This window comes from Giraffa tippelskirchi, chromosome 5 (genome assembly GCF_054371585.1).
Source record: "Giraffa tippelskirchi isolate mGirTip1 chromosome 5, T2T-mGirTip1v1.2.pri, whole genome shotgun sequence".
Classification (NCBI taxonomy): domain Eukaryota; kingdom Metazoa; phylum Chordata; class Mammalia; order Artiodactyla; family Giraffidae; genus Giraffa; species Giraffa tippelskirchi.
In genome coordinates, this window is record NC_137279.1 from 40,349,004 (window position 1) to 40,370,493 (window position 21,490).

Genomic DNA, 21,490 nt, shown 5'->3' on the forward strand with positions numbered 1-21,490 from the left:
TGATTATAGTCTATGACAGTTTTCAGAATGTGTTTTACCTTAACGTTGCCTGACTTCAGTAACCACTGGGGGCAGACTAAGTATCATTGGAGGTAGATGAGTTAATTGTGAACTGAGCCTTGTGATCACTACAAGTCATATTTAGATGATTCAGAGAAAAATTCACTAAAATTTGAACTTTTTAAATCCTTTGCTGCAGATTAAATGAACCAAGCCACTGGATTTCTATTCCCTCTGAGTTGTAATCCAATTGAAATTTGACATAAATGAATCATGGTTGCAAAAGCCAGAAGAAGAAACTGAGGCCCAAAGATGTCTTAATTTGACTCCCAAGACTCATGCCCCTGGTGACTATTAACCAGTGCCATAAACCTTTGATCTAGGTAACTGCCATGACTCATAGACACAAACAAACAAAAATCAAGTTATTTTTTTCCTTTATTCACAGATTGATGCTTGTGACCTCTACTCTCACCTTTGTCAATGCACTACTGCTGAGGCTAGCAAACTGTCTAGGCCTCCCGTGTCTTAGAAGGCTTTCTGGTGCTGCCAGTCACTTAGAGATGGACACTGAACTTCAGTGAAGCATAAAACTGCTTCATAGTTATTCATTCTACTCTTTGGTACTCATAACTTGTTTGAAACTGATGAAAGCCAAAATCTGGCCAAATAGCTCTGGTCAGGGAAAATAACCCTCTTACCTCACTACTTTAACTATTTAATGGAGGAAATCAATAGGAATTTATTTCCAGAACAATCCAGTATCAGGGTGGCTCACAAAAGACAAATTAAAGTCAGTTGTAGAAAGGGCTATACCTGGAAAGGAGTCCAGTGGCAAATACGGATTAGTAAGAAAACCAGTGCAGACCATGACAGCATCAAAGATGGCTGACTCTTGCTTCCCTTCGCACAGAATGACTACCTCCCATTGGCCTGTGGCAGTAAAATCTGGGCATTTTCTTACACTGCAGACTTTTGTCTGAAAAAAGAATCATAGACAGGGTTAATAGTTTTCAAGATTCCAGAAAGGGCTTGCTGGCTGACATGCCAATTATTTCAAATGTTCTCAAGCACAGACTAAATATAATAAGCATAACCCTAGACATTGAATTGGGCTCTCAGGTTCATCACAATTTTCTAGATGGAAGTATTCTAAACTTAGAGTTATAGAGGAGTATTGAGGAGAGGTGGTAAAGTCCAAAAATTTTAAGTGGTTTGCTCCAAGTCTCACGATGAATGCTAGAACCAAGATTATAACCTAGGTCTTTCTGTGTTTTTAAAATTCTTCTTCTGCCATGTCTAGTTCTTACAGAAACAACTCTTTTTTTTTAACTTTAAACTTTTTATTTTGTCGTGCAGTATAGCAAATTAAAAATGCTGTGGTAGTTTCAGCGGAAACTGCTGTTCAGTGGTGAACAGCGAAGGGGCTCAAGAGACACTTCTTTTCAACAGTTCCTTTAATGAGACACGGGCAGTATATAATTGAAAATATAAATCTGGTTACAAGTATCTTAGCTTATGAAAGGCCTTATAGGCTATGGTACTGAAGTTTGCCCAGACTGAGGGAACTATGGAAAAATGCTCATTTCATGGGTGAATTTCTGTGGAGTTGTCTGAATTTCGAATACAGTTGATTCTTGAACAACATGGGGTTGAACTGTGCAGGTCCACTTATATGTGGATTTTTAAAAAACAGTAAATATTACAGCAAACAGGATTCATAAGCATTTGAATCCATGGATGTGGAACTGTGGATACAGAGACAGCACAGAAATGGAGGAAATGGGAGATTTCCATTGTGCAGAGTTGGCACCTCTAATCTCCCATGTTGCTCCAGGGTCAACTGTAGTCTATTTTTTTCTCTTCGAGTACGTGTATGTCCATGGGTTCTAGGTTCTGATTCAGAAAATATGTAAAAGAAATTTACAAGTCAAATTTAAAAGCGTAAAAGAGACTTTGCTGCCTCATTTCCCTCTTCAGGTTTCAAAGAAGACAGACTTCTCAAGTCCCACTTAATGATTCACTGTCTGGTTTATCATACTTGAAGCCCTTGTTGGGGTCTGACATTTGTATTAGCAATCGTCTTTTTAAAACATAAATTTTCAGCTAATTAAAAAATCATTCAAAATAAAATTTATTTTTATCTTGAAAATACTAAATTTATCATTGAAAATTTGGAATGTGTAGAGAGGAAGGAAAAACAAAACCTCTCACAGACAGCTGCTTGTGTGTACTTTCTTAAAACTTTGGTGAACATCCAGTTCTATATTTTTTTTAAGTAATTTTAAAACAGGCTTGGAAAGCAGGTAGCAAAGGAGTTGCTTCAGGTTCAGAAATTCTGATTCATTAAAAAATATTTTTGTGGATTATATCCATCGATTAAGGTACTGTTTTATTTTTACTCTATCCCATGGAAAATAAGGAAGTGGGATGAAATATTCTTTGGAAAACTTGAGTACTTTTAATTTTCTCCAGTTTTATTGAGATATAATTGACATATAACACTGTATAAGTTTGAAGTGTACAACCTAATGATTTGACATGTGTGCATATTGTAACATGATTACCACAGTAAGTTTAATTAACATTTATCACCCCACATAGTTACAATTTTTTCTTCTGATAAGGACTTTTATGATCCTATTCTCTTAGCAACTTTCAAATATACAGTATGGTAAAATTACCAATACATCTCCAGAATTGATTTACACAATATAGAATGTATCTCCAAAACTAATTTGTCTTATAACTGGAAGTTTATACCTTTTGACCACCTTCCCTTACTCCCTAGCCTACTTCTGGCAGCCACCATTATGTTCTCTATTTCTATGAATTTGTTTGTTTGTTTGTTTGTTTGTTTTGGCCATGCTTCGGGGGCACGAGGAATCTTTAGTTTCCCAACTGGGAATTGAACGCATGCCCCCTGCATTGGGAATTCAGAGTCTTAACTGCTGGACTGCCAGGGAAGGTCCCTTTTTATTTTTTGGATTCTATATATAAATGAGATCATACAAATTTGTCTTTCTCTGTCTGAGTTATTTTATTTAGTATAATGCCCTCAAGGTTCATCCATGTGTTTGCAAGTGACAGAATTTTTTTTTTTTTACCATGTCTGAATAATATTCCATTGTCTGTCTATCTATTAATCATCTATCACATTTCTTTATCCACTTATCCATCAATGGACACAAGTTATTTCTATAGTTTGGCCTTTGTAAATAATGCTGTAATGAATATGGAGGTACAGATATCTCTTCAAGATAGTGATTTAATTTTGATCAGGAATACTTTAAAGGTTGTGAATGTGAATCTTACACGGTACTTGTTTTGGTCAATCTTGCCACTCATGTTACTTTTTCTGTGTAATTCTCCATGAATTCCTAACCATCCCTACCTCTTATAGGGAGGGCAATAGGAGAAGAGAATCACATGAATTTTCATGTGTTTCTTGCAGAGAAAGGAAAAACAGGAAGAAAGGAAGAGGATATATTTATTTGCTTCTGTCTTTCTACCTACCTCCTGTCTCCTCCCCTAAAATGGGAAAGGAGGTGGGTATGGTCAATGAGAAGAACAATGTCAAAGATTTTTCTAATTTCAAAGATATCTAGAAAAGTTTTCCTTCAAACAGTGAGATTCTCTTGTGTATGAGTCAGTGCACACATCCATTTCTATAAACGGACAGTAAAAAGGGAGAACCCAGGAGCTGGTAGGAAGTTCTCAATGTCCCTGTGTATAGGCATTTGGCCCAAACTGAAAATGCAGTTTGATATTTTTAAGGTCCATTTGGATACTTGGATGGAAGCATTGCAAACTAAGAAAATTCTACACATGAATCCTTAGACCGAATATTCACTTCTACCTCCAGATTTACTTAGGGTGATTGTAAGTAAAAGGGGAAAAAGAATCCAATCAGGTTTTGTTGGTCTTGCCAGTTCATTCTCTCACTTATAGAGCCCCAGAGAAAGAGATAACACAAAATAGGTAAGAAATATTTCCTGACTGCTAACTTATGTTTTGTGCCTTTCTTACCTTGAATTGAATGCATTCCAGGAGGTTGAACCGGTTTGCATACATTTTGAGATAATCCAGGAATTGAGAATTTGGCACATAGTTTGGATAATCTTCTGGGAACGGAAAGTCCGGGTAACAAGACATCTCCTTGCAGCTGTTGGAAACCACAGACTTGTAGAGGCTGGCTCTGCCTTCTTCAACATGTTCCTGTACAAGCAGTGCATGCACATGAGTGTGTATGCATGTGTGCATATTGCATGCACACACATGAAATGAATACTAATTTTTAGACATTTGAAACATTGACTAAGATTAAGGTGACCCAGACAATTTATGTATGTGACCTTCTACTTTCTAATGGGATTTGGTATCCAGCACTTAACTTGAAAAATGATGAATAGCATGATCAGAATTACAATTTCATCATTAGGTGCTAACAAACATAGGATAAACTTTCCTGTCTAGATTTACACAGTATCACTGCAAAATAAAGGAGAATATGGAAATACACCAGACTCAGAAAGTAGTTTCTAGATGATGAACGGTTGCTAGGTATGTTGATTTCATGAGGTATTGTCAAAAGGATTATGGAGAAAGGGCATTCAGATTATGAAGGATTTTGTATCTAAAATTAAGGAATTTGAATTTTGTAGAAATTGATGGAAGTGATTCATATTAAATTTTGAAAAGATAATTCTGGTTTTACAAAAGATAAAGGGATCTGGAAAGGAAGGGAATGAGGCTAGTTAAGAACTTGAAACACAAATCCACTCAATTGCCAATGAGAACCTGAGCAGAAGCAATGGCAGTTGAAACTGAAAGAGATGGGATTTGTTAGGTAGCAGAAAGGTAGAATGCATAGGATTGTGAAACTGATTAGATTTAAGGTTTGGGAGAAGAAGCAGGTCAAGGGTTTCCAGATGGGACAACTGAGAGCATGGCAAAATGCTAAAGAATTTCCCGACCCAGTTTGAACTTAAGTAACTAGCAAATAACAGCATCTCAGACAACTAATACTACAAGGCTGAATAGTGGGCAGTTTTAGTTACTCATTCAGGTATATACATTGTCTCTGTTTTTTGGATGTATTATAAAGGATTGTTCTAATTTCAGTGGGAAAGTTCTTAGTATTTTAATATTATTTGCCATCTTGGCTATGTATAGTTCCTTTTTCCTGTGAAATAAAAATCATTTTTATGAACAAGTAGAAACGTGAACATAAACCTCACATGTGGAGAGGACGTACTTTGTTCCCTCAAAAGGTGTGAATCTAGAGCTGCATGAATGTGACATGTGTTGTGATAACAAAATAAAATTATAACATATCTTTGTAGTTTGAATTAATGATACAGATCTCATCAACTGATGAGTTCACCTCATCTTGCTTATTTGTGGCTCCACATCTGACAGTCTCATTTATCCAGAACACATCTAGAAAACTAGAATCTAAATGGCTTCTGAGAAAGATGACTGTTTAAATCCTGACCTTTTATTCCATAGGAAGATCTAAAGCAGTGCTGTTCAAAGAGCCAGACTGGTGTGAACTCTTTGCTACCAGTTTATGACAATGTAAGTACAGAAGTTGAGGGTAAGCGTCTCAAAACTTTTATAGCAATGATTCGACATTGTTCAATATTCATGCATGTGGACTCCTTCGTGATGAACGGGATCCATCGGCTTTGTATAAGTCACGTGATGAGCTGTGTGGGCTTTGAACTGGGTAGCAGTCATGTGAGTAGGACTCCATTACAGTATGTGACGTCTCAAAGTTTGAAAACTGTTACCCAAAAGTGCATAGAAGCTATAAGCTATTTTCTTTGATTGGAAGATAATTGGTATTTGATTATAACTTTACAAAATAAATGGTCAGAACTGACTACTACTGATAAAGGACTGAAGATAAGTTTTAAAAATACAGCACCACTTGCTTCGTTTTGGATAGCAGTTAAAAAAAAAAAGAATATCCTGAGCTTGCTGAGGTTGCTTTGAAATTTTTTATTCCATTCCATTCTTATATTCTGTGAGCCTCATTTCTCTATGTGTGCTGTTAAACAAAACTTAGAAATGGTTTAGATATATGATATGTCTTGGAAGGAGTGTTGTCGCCCATCCAATCCAGATTAGATAAAATGACAAACAAGAAGCAAGCTTAATTACCACATTATAAGCCTTAAGTATTAATATGTACATTCATAAATGTACATAATATGTACATTCATAGTATGTATACATTCATAATATGTACATTCATATGTACATTCATAATATGTACATTCATATGTACATTCATAGTATATACATTCGTATGTACATTCATAGTATGTACATTCATAGAGAAAGTGTGCCTATAGGTGTTTAATGGAGAACTGGTATTTCACACATAATGTTTTGTTTGGCAAAAAGTTACAAGTATAATAGTGATTCTCTATAGTAATTGCCTGTACATACTTTCAAAGAAATTTGAATTTATGTTTTGTTTCATTTTCACCTTATTATAGCACTTTTTATTGTATTTCACAAATATAATTGTCTATACTTCCTTGAAAGTTAAAACAAATCTGATTCTTTTCCACAGCTTGAGAATCACAGCTCTCTAGATTAGTGCTTCTTAATCTTATTAAGAATTGCTTGGGGAATCTTATTAGTGTGTAGATGTTGACTTAGTAGGTCTGGGTGAGCCTGAGATTCTGTATTTCTAACAAGTTCACATGCAGATGCTACTGGTCATGGACCATGCTTTGAGTAACAAGACTTTAGAGCAGTCCTACCTGATAGGAATGGGATGTAGGCCACATATGCACTTTAAAAATTTCCAATAGCCACATTAAAAAAGGTAAAAAGGAACAGGTGAAATTGATTTTAATAGTATATTTAATTTACTCAATAATTGCAAAATTTTATAATTTCAATATGTAATCAAAATTATTAATGAAGTATGAACTTTTTTCCCTCATATTAAGTCTTTTAAGTCTAGTGTATGTTTTACAAATCTGAATCCAAATGCTAAATTTTCACTGGAAAAAGTGGATTTGCATACCTAAATTGTTAACAAACATGTAAAAATTCTCCAGTAACTGAAATGAGTATTGGTTTTAAAATTAAAATTAATCAAAATTAAATGAAATAAAAAATTCAGTTCCTTAGTCCAATAGACTACATTCTACAGTTACATGTGGCTGGTGGCTTCCTTACTGGACAGCACAGCTTTAGATCATCCTTAAACTTGAAGCCAGGTATTAGAACTAAATTTAGTGTTGGCTTGATGTACTTAAACATGATCAATTTTCTTGTGGGTTATAGGAATGAAGAGAATGTGAATAGCTCTAAAGAGCTGTAATATTAAGAAGTGAGAGCAAACAGCAAGGGAAACAACTAGAGTGTAAGGAGAAAAATATCAGTTATAAACATTTTGAAATCAGTGTGTGACCAAAGCTCATTCACTTTTCTCTGGCATCTGAGAGAATCATATTGTAAATAATACTTTGTTAATACTGCCGATTTCTAGTTAGCAATAATAAAAGGCTAAATTTGGAATATACACTGTTAAAGAAGGGTAGAGATGTGTATAATATCATGTTGTAAAGATTTTCATAAAAATAGTTCAAGAAACTTTAAAGCGTTTAGTAATGGCGTGTTTAAAAATCAAAGAGCAGTGGAGACTCACTGAAATTGGATAAGTCATGAAACCATGGAGACCTTAAAACAATTGAACCCACAAACAAAAATAGAAAATAACAAAACCAAAACCAACTTTGTTTTGCAAAATTTTGGAAGATAATTGTAAAGGCTGGAAGAAGAAAACTACAGGAAACACTGAAGCCTGTTGTGAAAGAATGTATCACAGATGTCAGCCTTTAGGGTGGAATCCAACATGCTCTGTCTCTTTCCTCCTCTGCTTGTTTCTCTTGGTAAAAACTCAAGGTCTGGTGTGTTTAAGGTATATACAGAGATTACAGGTCCATGGCACTTCTGAGTGAGGTTTGCAAGTCCTGAGCCCTCCCCTCCAGGGTTTGCCTTGGTGAAAAAAATGTCCCAGTGATTCCCAGGCCCCTCTGGGACCCCTGGCTGCAGGCACTCTTGGCATTCTCTCCATGTTAGTCTGCCAGTTGCCGTGGTATGCGTGTGTGTGGGCGCATGTTTTTCCTGAGAATTGATGAGGGCACTTGGGGAAACATTTTTGTCTTGAAGGGGCAACTGAATGAGAGGTGTGTGTATGTGAAAGTCACTCAGTCATGTCCAACTCTTCGTGACCCCGTGGACTGTAGCCTGCCAGGCTCCTCTGTCATGGAATTCTCTAGGCCAGAATACTGGAGTGGGTAGCCAGCCATCCCCTTTTCCAGGGGATTTTCCCAACCCAGGGATCGAACTCAGGTCTTTCGCATTGCGGGTGTATGATTTACTGTCTGAGCCACCAGGGAAGCCTGAATGAGAGGAGGGAAAAGGGGAAATAATAAGGGCAAGAATGGAGGGGTTTTTGGCTTCTTGGTCCACTTGGTGCTGCAATACAATAGTAAGGACATTATATTCAGTAGAACACTTCATGGGATTTCATGAACAGTCCAGGATTTGCACGTCCTTATTCCTGAGCTATGGCACAGACTCTGGAAATGAATGGAGTATAGTTCTTGACAGCACAGGTCCTGGAGTCAGACAGCCTGGGTTCATATTCAAGCAGAACATTTTTAGCTGGGTGACTTTGGGAATTTTCTTAAGTTCTCTGTGTCTCAGTTTTCTCCTCTTGAAATAGGAATAACAATAGTACATATCCCCCTAGGATAAAATGAAATGATAGCTCTAATGCATTTAGAACAGTGCCTGGTAAGCTCTCAAAAAATATTAACTGTTTTGTATTATTCTTCTACAATTACCACGGAGATTTACTTTCTCAAGTTCTGTGTCCTCCAGAGAAGATTGTTGGCAATGGGAAGAAAGCTTTGTCAGGTCAGAGGTCTCTCCTTTCTCATTTAAAAAATGGATATAAAATGATAATTAAAGTGACTACTATATAGACACATAGAAACTTTCTCTCAACACTGAATGTGGGGAACCCTGAGCTAGGTTGTTCACAGCTCTTGTTCTCAAGAACAATTATTTCCTTCTTTTCCTCTCCTTTGAACAGTCAGAGCCCATTTTACTTTGTCACTTCTTTTCCCTATAGTCAGACTGCCTATAGTCTGTCCACAGTCTATAGATTGGTCTTCAGATCTACAGCACAGGAGGACTGTGGAAACCTCAGAGAAGGCTTGAAGAACCCTGTGAGAGGGTAGGGGCCTATCAGGTGGATCTCTTCCAAGATGATATGAATTCAATAAATGTTTGTTTAATATATGAATACAATGAAACCTACTAAGATTACTGAACTTAAAAAATAAAGTTTTTAAGAAGAAGTAAAAAGGTACCCATTATAACAAATCATTTCAGCCCCCGTAAGAGTTAGGCTGAACACACTTAAAGAAACCTTCAATGATTTAAGGAGTGAATTATTATACTTAATCATTGCCCTCACTGAATCCAAAAATATGTGGTACATAAGGTGCCTCGTGGGCTTGCTGAGTTGCTCAGCTGGTAAAGAATCCGCCTGCAATGCAGGAGATCTCGGTTCAATTCCTGGGTCGGGAAGTTCTCCTGGAGAAGAGACAGGCTACGTACTCCAGTATTCTTGGGCTTCCCTGCTGGCTCAGCTGGTAAAGAATCTGCCTGCAATGCAGGAGACCTGGATTCGATCCTTGGGTTGGGAAGATCCCCTGGAGGAGGGCATAGCAACCCACTCCAGTGTTCTTGCTTGGAGAATCCCCATGAACAGGAAGCCTGGTGGACTACAGTCCATGGAACTGCAAAGAGTCTAATACAATTGAGTGACTAAGTACAGCACAGCACAAGGCACATAGTGGGTGCTCAATAACTGGAATAAGCAAAAGGATACATGTGTGGAGGGAAAGACCTTGATGCACAGAAGGAAGAATGTCATTCCAGGGGAGAATTACTGTTACAGAGATGTGAAGGGTGAAGCAAAATGTGTTTCTGTCAGCATAGTATAATTACCTCTAGATGATGTCAGTGTGGTTCTACATGAAGGCTACTTCTCAAGGCTCCTTCCTAACCTAAAACACTCTAAGAGTAATATTAGTTATGAGTGACAGGACAATTCCTGGCATGTTTTTCTTCAATTATTCCTCTACAGTTGAATAATCAGTCTTTAGCATTACTGTTCTAAGCCTCCTTTCCCTCTCAAGAGCCTGAGAGAGTTGGTTGTAGAACAGATGTTCCACACTTACCTCCTGCTGCCACTGGAGTTGGTGCTCACAAGTGGGTTCTTTTCTTTTGAAACGTTGCCAACCCCGCCCCCGCCCCAATGAATGATGGGCTTTCTTTTCTGTTGCAACCTTTGTCTGCTTCCTCTTCAAGATTGTGGTCTAGAAGAGGCCAGAGTTATGCCCGCATGAATATTGAATTAAACTGCAGTAGTTCATAATCTCTATAATGTTGAGGGCATCTCTCCATTTGTAAATGGGAACTTTCTCCATACTTGGTTTATTAGATTTCTGCAGTTTGCCTGTTTATTTTTGCTTTGTGGCCCCAGAACAGGTCCTAAAGATAATCCTTGTACATTTTGTGGCAAGGACAGCCTTTGCCTGGGCAGACTCTCTAATTCTATAGGGTTTGAATGTGCCACTTGCTTTGACTGCAAAGACATCTCTAACCATCTTTTGTGTGTGTGTGTGTGTATCTGCTGGGGTAGGAGCTGGAAGGGATGTCTCTAGAAAGACTCAGGAGACTCATAGCATGTTAGAGCTGAAAGTCCCCTTTAAGGTCACTTAGTTTGGAGATTTTCAATCAGGCTTTAGAGAACTCTCCAGGTAGTACAGAGGTGCCTTAAAGAGGCTTCTGTATCAAGAGAGGGCTGCTGAATGAAGGTGGAGGTGATTTTTCCTGCCTCCCAAGACCCTAGTAGTTTAGCTTTTATCTATTTTTCAAACTGACTCCATGTTCTCATTTTACAGATGAGGTAATGGGGACTGAAAGGAGTTGTTAATTGGGTACCGTTTTACTTAGGCTACTGCTGGGTTGCCCTCTTTCTCATCCTTTTGATATGCTATCATATGCCTCACAGTGACCTCTTTTTTCCTCCATTCTCCTCCCTGACTTCTTCAGCCTCCATAGATGCCATGTTTTCCTGAAAGAGTTGAGCCTCCATTGTGTTTGCTCCTGTGTCTTCTTCCCCCTACCTCAACATCTCTCGTCCATGTCCCTTTTTCCTTCCTTTCCTGTTTCTGAGGAAAGTGTGCCTCTGCACTTTCCCAAGGCAAATCCTTCCACTTGGGTCTGCAATTCTACTTCTTCCTTTTTCTGCTAGGATTTTGTCTCAATTTGGGCTAATGTGTTCAATCATTTCCTGTAATCCAAGTATTTTCTCTTTACCTGTAAACACATATGGGTCTTCCTTTCATGCAAACAAAACAACACAACAGCAACAAAGAAATACATATTAATTCTGCTTATTATCCATTGCTTTCTAAATGGAGTGCGTGCATGTGTGCTCAGTTGCTTCAGTTGTGACCGACTCTTTGTTACCCTACAGACTGTAGCCCACCAGGCTCCTCTCTCCATGGGATTCTCCAGGTAAGAATGCTGGAGTGGGTTGCCATGCCCTCCACCAGGGGATCTTCCCTACCCAGGGATCGAACCAGCATCTCCTTCATCTCCTGCATTGCAGGTGGATTCTTTACCAGCTGAGCCACCAGGGAAGCTCCTTCTAAATGGAGTGTGAGTCCTCAAACATTCCACCACTGTCCTCTCCTTCCATGTTTTCTCTTACACGTACCCCACATGCCAATAAGCTATTTTTATTTTCCAAAAAGCACAGTACTTTTTCTTTACAATCTCCTCCCTGGTATTTCCCACTCAATCTCATTTGCCTGTTGAAATCTTCCAGAGTTCATCACACACTATCTCCTCCGTGAAGCCTTCCTCGGCTTCCCTCAAGTGGATGTAATCCTGACCTCATTTAAATGCCCATAGTACTGCTCTCAACTTGCAAGGTCCTGCCCCTTTTCTATCAGTCTCGTAGTAGCTCCGCGGGGCAGGATGACCGTTTCTCATTTTTGTGTCCCTCACAGTGCTTTGTGCATAGGTGTTTGATCTGTCCAATCACATAGCCAGTTGGGCACAGATGGATCTAGAACACATTTCTCTTGATTCTTCATCAATGGTTTTTTTTAGTGTGTTAATAATTGGATATATGTGATTGACATAAGGGGCATTTTTCTCTGGTATCCCAAGGTCTCTGGGCTTACATTTTACTATGACTGAGATTACTTTAACCAAACAACTCTCCTAATTGTCCCTCTATTCTGGCAGTTTTATTCTGCAAGCCGGCTCTCAACTCTGATGGATTAATGCTAATCCATCAGATTAATTAGTGCTAATCTGGGGTATTGTGCTAAGAAGAATTCTGAGGTTCATTAGGGGAAGGGCATAGTGTTTGACTGGGTTTCCCTGATGTCTCAGAGATAAAGAATCTCCTGCAATGCAAGAGACATGGGAGACACAGGTTTGATCCCTGAGTTGGGAAGATCCCCTAGAGGAGAAAATAGCAACCCACTCCAGTATTCTTGCCTGGAAACTCCCACGAACAGAGGAACTTGGCAGACTACAGTCTAAAGAGTAGCAAATGTCTGAGTACAAGTTGCTGAATCCTAATACTGTTTGATTAGGAGTGTCTGTTGAAATCTTCCAGAGTTCATCACATGAAACTAAGCCATGCCATGTAGGGCCACCCAAGACGGACGGGTCATGGTGGAGAGGTCTGACAGAATGTGGTCCACTGCAGAAGTTAATGGCAAACCACTTCAGTATTCTTGCCTTGAGAACATCATGAACAGTATGAAAAGGCAAAAGATAGGACACTGAAAGGTGAACTCCCAAGGTCAGTAGGTGCCCAATATGCTACTGGAGATCAGTGGAGAAATAACTACAGAAAGAAGGAAGGGATGGACCCAAAACAAAAACAACACCTAGTTGTGGATGGAACTGGTGATAGAAGCAAGGTTTGATGCTGTAAAGAACAATATTGCTCTTTACATAGGAACCTGGAATGTTAGGTCCATGAATCAAGGCAAATTGGAAGTGATCAAACAGGAAATGACAAGAGTGAACATCGACATTTTAGGAATCAGCGAACTAAAATGGACTGGAATGGGTGAATTTAACTCAAATGACCATTGTATCTACTACTGTGGGCAGGAATCCCTTAGAAGAAATGGAATAGCCATCATGGTCAACAAAAGAGTCTGAAATGCAGTACTTGAATGCAATCTCAAACACGACAGAGTGATCTCTGTTCATTTCCAAGGCAAACCATTCAATATCATGGTAATCCAAGTCTATGCCCCGACCAGTAATCCTGAAGAAGGTGAGGTTGAACAGTTCTATGAAGACTTACAAGACCTTCTAGAACTAACACCCCAAAAAGATGTCCTTTTCATTATAAGGGACTGGAATGCAAAAGTAAGAAGTCAAGAAACACCTGGAGTAACAGGCAAATCTGGCCTTGGAGTACAGAATGAAGCTGGGCAAAGGCTAATAGAGTTCTGCCAAGAGAACGCACTGGTCATAGCAAACACCCACTTCCAGCAACACAAGAGAAGACTCTACACATGGACATCACCAGATGGTCAACACCAAAATCAGACTGATTATATTCTTTGCAGCCAAAGATGGAGAAGCTCTATACAGTCAGCAAAAACAAGACCGGGGGTGGACTGTGGCTCAGATCATGAACTCCTTATTGCCAAATTCAGACTTAAATTGAATAAAGTATGGAAAACCACTAGACCTTTCAGGTATGACCTAAATCAAATCCCTTATGATTACACAGTGGAAGTGAGAAATAGATTTAAGGGACTAGATCTGATAGAGTGCCTGAAGAACTATGGACGGAGGTTCGTGACATTGTACAGGAGACAGGGATCAAGACCATCCCCATGGAAAAGAAATGCAAAAAAGCAAAATGGCTGTCTGAGGAGGCCTTACAAATAGCTGGGAAGAGAAGAGAAGCGAAAAGCAAAGGAGAAAAGGAAAGATATTCCCATTTGAATGCAGAGTTCCAAAGAGTAGCAAGGAGAGACAAGAAAGCCTTCCTCAGCAATCAATGCAAAGAAATAGAGGAAAACAACAGAATGGGAAATACTAGAGATCTCTTGAAGAAAATTAGAGATACCAAGGGAACATTTCATGCAAAGATGGGCTTGATAAAGGACAGAAATGGTATGGACCTAACAGAAGCATAAGATATTAAGAAGAAGTGGGAAGAATATACAGAAGAACTGTACAAAAAACATTTTCATGACCCAGATAATCACAGTGATGTGATCACTCACCTAGAGCCAGACATACTGGAATGTGAAGTCAAATGGGCCTTGGAAAGCATCACTACAAACAAAGCTAGTGGAAGTGATGGAATTCCAGTTGAGCTGTTTCAAGTTCTGAAAGATGACACTGTGAAAGTGCTGCACTCGATATGCCAGCAAATTTGGAAAACTCAGCAGTCCTTTTCCAGGCCACAGGACTGGAAAAGACTGGAAAAGGTCAGTTGTCATCCCAATCCCAAAGAAAGACAATGCCAAAGAATGCTCAAACTACCGCACAATTGCATTCATCACACACACTAGTAAAGTAATGCTGAAAATTCTCCAAGCCAGGCATGAGCAATATGTGAACCCTGAACTTCCAGATGTTCAAGCTGGTTTTAGAAAATGCAGAGGAACCAGAGATCAAATTGCCAACATCTGCTGGATCATCGAAAAAGCAAGAGAGTTCCAGAAAAACATCTATTTCTGCTTTATCGACTATGCCAAAGCCTTTGACTGTGTGGATCACAATAAACTGTGGAAAATTCTTCTTGAGTTGGGAATGCCAGGCCACCTGACCTGCCTCTTGAGAAACCTGTATTCAGGTCAGGAAGCAACAGTTAGAACTGGACATGGAACAACAGACTGGTTCCAAATAGGAAAAGGAGTACGTCAAGGCTGTATATTGTCACCATGCTTATTTAACTTATATGCAAAGTACATCATGAGAAATGCTGGGCTGGAGGAAGCACAAGCTGAAATCAAGATTGCTGGGAGAAATATCAATAAGCTCAGATATGCAGATGACACCACCCTTATGGTGGAAAGTGAAGAGGAACTAAAAAGCCTCTTGATGAAAGTGAAAGAGGAGAGTGAAAAAGTTGGCTTAAAGCTCAACATTCAGAAAACTTAAGATCATGGCATCTGGTCCCATCACTTCATGGGAAATTGATGGGGAAACAGTAGAAACAGTGTCAGACTTTATTTTTTGGGGCTCCAAAATCATTGCAGATGGTGACTGCAGCCATGAAATTAAAAGACGCTTACTCCTGGGAAGGAAAGTTATGACCAACCTAGATAGCATATTAAAAAGCAGAGACATTACTTTGCCAACAAAGGTCCATCTAATCAAGGCTATGGTTTTTCCAGTGGTCATGTATGGATGTTATAGTTGGACTGTGAAAAAAGCTGAGTGCCGGAGAATTGATGCTTTCGAACTGTGGTGTTGGAGAAAACTTTTGAGAGTCTCTTGGACTGCAAGGGGATCCAACCAGTCCATCCTAAAGGAGATCAGTCCTGGGTGTTCATTGGAAGGACTGATGTTGAAGCTGAAACTCCAATACTTTGGCCACCTCATTTGAAGAGTTGACTCATTGGAAAATTCCCTGATGCTGGGAAGGATTGGGTGTAGGAGGAGAAGGGGACGGCAGAGGATGAGATGGTTGGATGGCATCACTGACTCGATGGACATGGGTTTGGATGGACTCCGGGAGTTGGTGATGGACAGAGAGGCCTGGCGTGCTGCAATTCATGGGGTCGCAAAGAGTCGGACACGACTGAGCGACTGAACTGAACTGAACTGAGCTGTGTCTTCAATGGCCATGAGAGCCTAGAATTATGGCACACGTGTCAGGTTCTGCTTGTCTATTGGGATATATGTGGTTTGAATCATAGGAACAGAAGTTCTCTTTTCCCTAGGCCCCTTGGGGAGCTCTCTGTGCATTGATGGTCACATTTGGTGGTTGGACACATTTCAAGATATGCAGTTTTTCTTTATGTGAGCTGTGCTGGTTTATGCCGGGACTAAACTAGTACCCTTGGCCTCTCTGGAGCTTTGCTCACTGAATTAGAAAATGCGTGCTTTATTCCTGTTCCAAGTTCTACCCTTCTATCATAAGAGAATGCTAGGGGGGTCTGAGGCCAGGATATATGACACCTTGCTCCTTTTCATTCTTGCTGACATCTTTCTCCTTAGCACATTTAACGCTCATGGGAAATGTTCTTGTTCTCCTGAGAAGAATGAAAAATAGGAGGTTTGGGGAAGTCTGATGCAAAAAACTCTCTGGCTGAGCCGTGGAGTTCACAGGGTTTCAGTGGCCTCCAGCAGGGCCCCTGTGATTCTCTTGGGTCCCAGTCCAGTCAAGGGTGGGCTTTATAGTTGCCTCTCCTCCATCCTCCCTCCTCCCCTCTCCAATCCATACTGTAGTCCTGAGAATATTACTTTTATTTTCCTCCAGCAACAAAAAAGTCTCCAAACTCACATCCTTTACTTGTGATTGTTCTTGGCATGGATTGGAACTGCCTGGACCACAAGACCTTGAGTACAGAACTCCTCCTACACTGAGTCTTATGCTGCTTTACTTCAGATAGAGCAGGGCTGGCAAAAGAAGTTGGTATAAGCAGCTCAGTCTTGCAGGCAGAGGCAGAAATTCCTGCACTGTATTCATACCGTTGCCCCCACATTGCAGTTTCTTGCTTCAGACCCCCAGCATTTTGCTCTTATCTGCTCTTGTCCTGAGCTTTCCTGGCTCGTCTCAGCCACATCATCCTCTTCTACCCTTTGTGGGCATCTTTCTTCATCTTGTCTTTGGGTGTAGTTTATAAGGCAGCTGATGCACTTCCCACCCAAATTCAGGCTGTGCCCTGCTTCTTTTTTTTGAAAAATAATTTTCAATGGCCCTTTCTGTCCCCCTGTTCAGCAGATGTTTCTAGCTCCTCCTCATGGGCGCCAGCCCTTGTGGAAGAAATTCAATCTCTTTTTGCACCTGTCAACCCTTTTCCAACAGACACACAACAAAGTCACTGAAACCCTACTTACGGTGAATCTCCACAGCCCCCCAAGGTCATCACTCCTCTCGAAGCAGGTGGGCTTTAGCCCTTCCTCCAGACAGCACTTGATGGAAGCCAGGCCAGTGACCCCAGCGCCCACAATCGCAACTCGTTTGGCCATGTTGTCCTGTGTGGGGACAATGAAGCAGAACCATTTATTCACAAGTGAAAGCCCCACCCCATCCTTGGCTGCTCTAGTGAACCAGGTAAAAGAATTGGGAAGATTAAGGGATTTGCTCCTTTTGAATCTTCTGTAGTTGGTTTCTGGTGTTGTGAATGCAAGGAGGGAAATGTTCAGGTCACTGGTTTAACCCTGTGCTTCATATGTTCCCACCCCCTCACTCAGAACTGGTGCTAAATAACAGTACAGTTGTCAAGACTGTGGCTTTTGGCAGAAAGGCTGAAATCGGATCCTTTAGTACATGGAGTTTTGCGTTCTGTACTGTGCTGCTGCCTCCAGCCTTCCTCCACAAACCCTCGAGTGAAATAATAGAGCAGCAGACCAGGAAAGGATCACCTTGGCAAACTCAGTTGTTTATAAACACATGAAATTGAATCTCAGATTGGTGTGATATGATACGAGGTCACCCAGAAGCTGGTGGAGGGGGGTTGAGATGCAAAGCCAAGACACTGTGGCCACCACAGGTGCTGTTACAACATTGCCCTGGGCTGGTCCCTGTCCCTGGCAAACTGCCAGCATTCCAGCTGCTCTGTCATCCTTCTCCTTCCTGCTCCCAGGGGATGGTCACCAGTTGGAAAGAGAAGGTGTGGGCTGGAAAGGTAGGCACGGAGAATTCTCCTCCTGTCTCCACAGGGTCCTGACTCACCTCTAGGAAACCATCGTGTCACCATTGGCACTGATGGAGGGGTATCTGACCTTGGCCATGAGTTAACATGAACTTGTAAGAATGATGAGAGGCAATATAATCTATTGGTTAATCCAGTGGTCTCCAACTTTTATGGCACCAGGGAATGATTTTGTGGAAGACAGTTTTTCCAGGGATTAGGGTGGAGGTGTGGATGGTTCAGGCGGTAATGCAAGCAATGGGGAGCGATGGCCAGGGCCAGATGAAGTGTCGCTGCCCTCACTTGCCCGCCCACCCTCTGCTCACCTCCTGCTGTGTGGCCGGGTCCTTAGCAGGCCACAGGGGATTGGGAACACCTGGGTTAAGCAACCAGACTCTGGACCACATTGTCTGTGACCTTGGCAAATTATTCTACTCCTTTGTGTATCATAAAAAGTGAAGAAAATAGTAGTGTTTTCCTTGCAGGGTTTTGTTAGAATCAAGTGAGTCAACAACACATGACAGTTGGCTTAAAAGTGCTCCTGGGACATAGAAAATGCTCAATAAATAGAAGCTATTAGAAATGGACATGGAACAACAGACTGGTTCCAAATAGGAAAAGGAGTACGTCAAGGCTGTATATTGTCACCCTGCTTATTTAACTTATATGCAGAGTACCTCATGAGAAATGCTGGGCTGGAAGAAACACAAGCTGGAATCAAGATTGCTGGGAGAAATATCAATAACCTCAGATATGCAGATGACACCACCCTTATGGCAAAAAGTGAAGAAGAACTAAAGAGCCTCTTGATGAAAGTGAAAGAGGAGAGTGAAAAAGTTGGCTTAAAGCTCAACATTCAGAAAACTAAGATCATGGCATCTGGTCCCATCACTTCATGAGAAATAGATGGGGAAATAGTGCAAACAGCGTCAGACTTTATTTATTTGGGCTCCAAAATCACTGCTGATGGTGATTGCAGCCATGAAATTAAAAGACGCTTACTCCTTGGAAGGAAGGTTATGACCAACCTAGATAGCATATTAAAAAGCAGAGACATTACTTTGCCAACAAAGGTCCATCTAGTCAAGGCTATGGTTTTTCCAGTGGTCATGTATGAATGTGAGAGTTGGACTGTGAAGAAAGCTGAGCGCCGCAGAATTGATGCTTTTGAACTGTGGTGTTGGAGAAGACTCTTGAGAGTCCCTTGGACTGCAAGGAGATCCAATCAATCCATCCTAAAGGAGATCAGTCCTGAGTGTTCCTTGGAAGGACTGATGTTGAAGCTGAAACTCCAATACTTTGGCCACCTCATGCGAAGAGTTGACTCATTGGAAAAGACCCTAATGCTGGGAAGGATTGGGGGCAGGAGAAGGGGACGACAGAGGATGAGATGGTTGGATGGCATCACTGACTCGATGGACATGCGTTTGGGTAAACTCCGGGAGTTGGTGATGGACAGGGAGGCCTGGCGTGCTGCAATTCATGGGGTCGCAAAGAGTCGGACACGACTGAGTGACTGAACTGAACTGATTGTAAGTATAAAAACACGCTACCCCGTCCCTGGGATTCTCCAGGCAAGAACACTGGAGTGGGTTGCCATTTCCTTCTCCAATGCATGAAAGTGAAAAGTGAAAGTGAAGTCGCTCAGTCATGTCTACTCTTAGCGACCCCATGGACTGAAGCCTACCAGGCTCCTCTGTCCATGGGATTTTCCAGGCAAGAGAACTGGGGTGGGGTGCCATTGCCTTCTCCGTGACTCTAAGGAGGGCTATTCTTTTGACTCCTGTAAGGAATAGCATGTTCCCCACATCAGGGGACTACATTACTGTGTTGATTCACTGGATTGTATGTGTTTAGTCTTCTTTCTGCATAAGCCTATATGTTTCTTCACAGCAGTCCATTTTCTTTGACTTGTCTCTTATTTTCGCATAGCATGTAGCTGCATGCTTGGTCTGGACTAGAAGTTGCATAAATATTTGGCAATGGGTTGATTTCCTGACAGGTAAAAATGAATGAATTCATTACCTTATATCTTTTTAATTAAAAAAATAATTGAGTAAATATCTTCTGGGAGCTAATATCCCGGGTCGGACAGTCTGTCCTCAAAATGACTTTCTATCAAATGTACAATCCATAGAAATTCCCTCCCCAGGTCATCACTGCTACTCAGTGTGGGCCAGATGTAGCCAGCCTTTTTGGAGAAGTAAACATCCCTGTGGATTGTTTGTGGGAAAGTAGGGTAGTTGGGAGTCAGACCTGAGCTGGAAGTTTAGTTTTGGCTAATTGCCAGCAGTGTGATGTTATACAAGTTATTTATTTCTGTGTCTCAGTTTCCTTCTCTCTAAAATGAAGCTAGTTGCAATTGACATATATACACTTGGTTGGCGTGTTGCAGTGTACGGGTGCAATTTTTTCTGACTCTTTGTGACCCCATGGACTGTAGCCTGCCAGGCTCCTCCGTCCATGGGATTTTCCCGGCAAGAATATATATACAGTAGATATGTTAAAATATTCTAGATATATTTAAAATAGATAACTAGTGAAAACTTGCTGTATAGCACAGGGAACTCAGTTTGGTGCTTTGTGGTGACCTAGATAGGTGGGATGTGGGGGAGAGCAGGGAGGGAGGCCCAAGAGGGAAGTGATATATGTATACATATAGCTGATCCATTTCATTGTACAGCAGAGACTAACACAACATTGTAAAGCAATTATATTCCAATAAAAATAAATAAAAAATAAAGCTAGAAGTTGAACCTGCTGTAGGAATGAACCAACAGATGTGTAAAACACTTTAGCACAGTACTTGGGACATTCTTATCTCAGAATAGCACTTGCTATGTTATTTTTACATGTTCAGGAGCATTTTCTTGAACCTGATATTTTTGTAGATATCTGCCTTGACAATTTTGGGTTTGTTTATTTGGAATAAAAGAGTATTGGGGCAACTAGAAATATATAGGTAAAAGTTGTGTTCTAGCAAGTGAAGGAAATGAGTAGGGAAATAAAAGAATTGATGATAAGAGAAAAAGATAAAAGGAGTAAAAATAGGTTTCAAATCACCTTTCAGGACTTTTCTTTTTATTTCTTTAAGTTTTCATTTCAGATCTACTTGGTGTGTTTCCATAGTCTCATATGAATTGTTCTCATGTTTGGAAAAGCGAACATGAAAATACATGTGCACATATGCACTCAAGGTGAATACTGCATTCACATGCTAATGAAAATTAATGCTTCCAACCATTCCTTCAAGTATTGATACTTCTATGAAACCAAAGTGATTAAAAAATTAATAAGTGCTTTTTAGAAAAAATATTGTCTGCTTTTATTATTTCTTTTAACTAAAAATCATTTCTAGTCAGTGACTTCTGTAGGTTAGACAAAGTGATTGATAACAGAGTAGGAAATTTTATTAAGGTGAAAAATATTCTAATGCCACTGATTATTGGAGTGTTATTTCACATGCTATTGCAAAATGAATATTAAAAATACTATTGCTTCTAATGTGAATATAC

The 21,490-nt window shown here is 40.3% G+C and overlaps 1 protein-coding gene and 1 long non-coding RNA gene across 3 annotated transcripts in view; one reads left to right on the top strand and one right to left on the bottom strand.

The window, feature by feature from the left end:
- Nucleotides 1–17,313, bottom strand: part of FMO1 (flavin containing dimethylaniline monoxygenase 1) — a 28,933-nt gene extending 11,620 nt beyond the window's left edge. The window contains exons 1-3 of one of the 2 annotated variants that reach the window (XM_081489521.1): nt 17,179–17,313; nt 4,030–4,218; nt 817–979 (exon numbers count right to left, since the gene is read on the bottom strand). In XM_081489521.1, the coding sequence (XP_081345647.1) occupies nt 817–979; nt 4,030–4,218; nt 17,179–17,310 (484 nt within the window). In that variant the 5' untranslated portion in view covers nt 17,311–17,313. The remainder of the gene's footprint in view (nt 1–816; nt 980–4,029; nt 4,219–17,178) is intronic. The other variant, XM_081489520.1, reaches the window with a different exon arrangement.
- Nucleotides 1–21,490, top strand: part of LOC145505996 (uncharacterized) — a 191,826-nt gene that overhangs the window by 150,991 nt on the left and 19,345 nt on the right. The window contains exon 5 of the long non-coding RNA XR_014053439.1: nt 5,512–5,580. This is a non-coding gene — a long non-coding RNA (uncharacterized LOC145505996). The remainder of the gene's footprint in view (nt 1–5,511; nt 5,581–21,490) is intronic.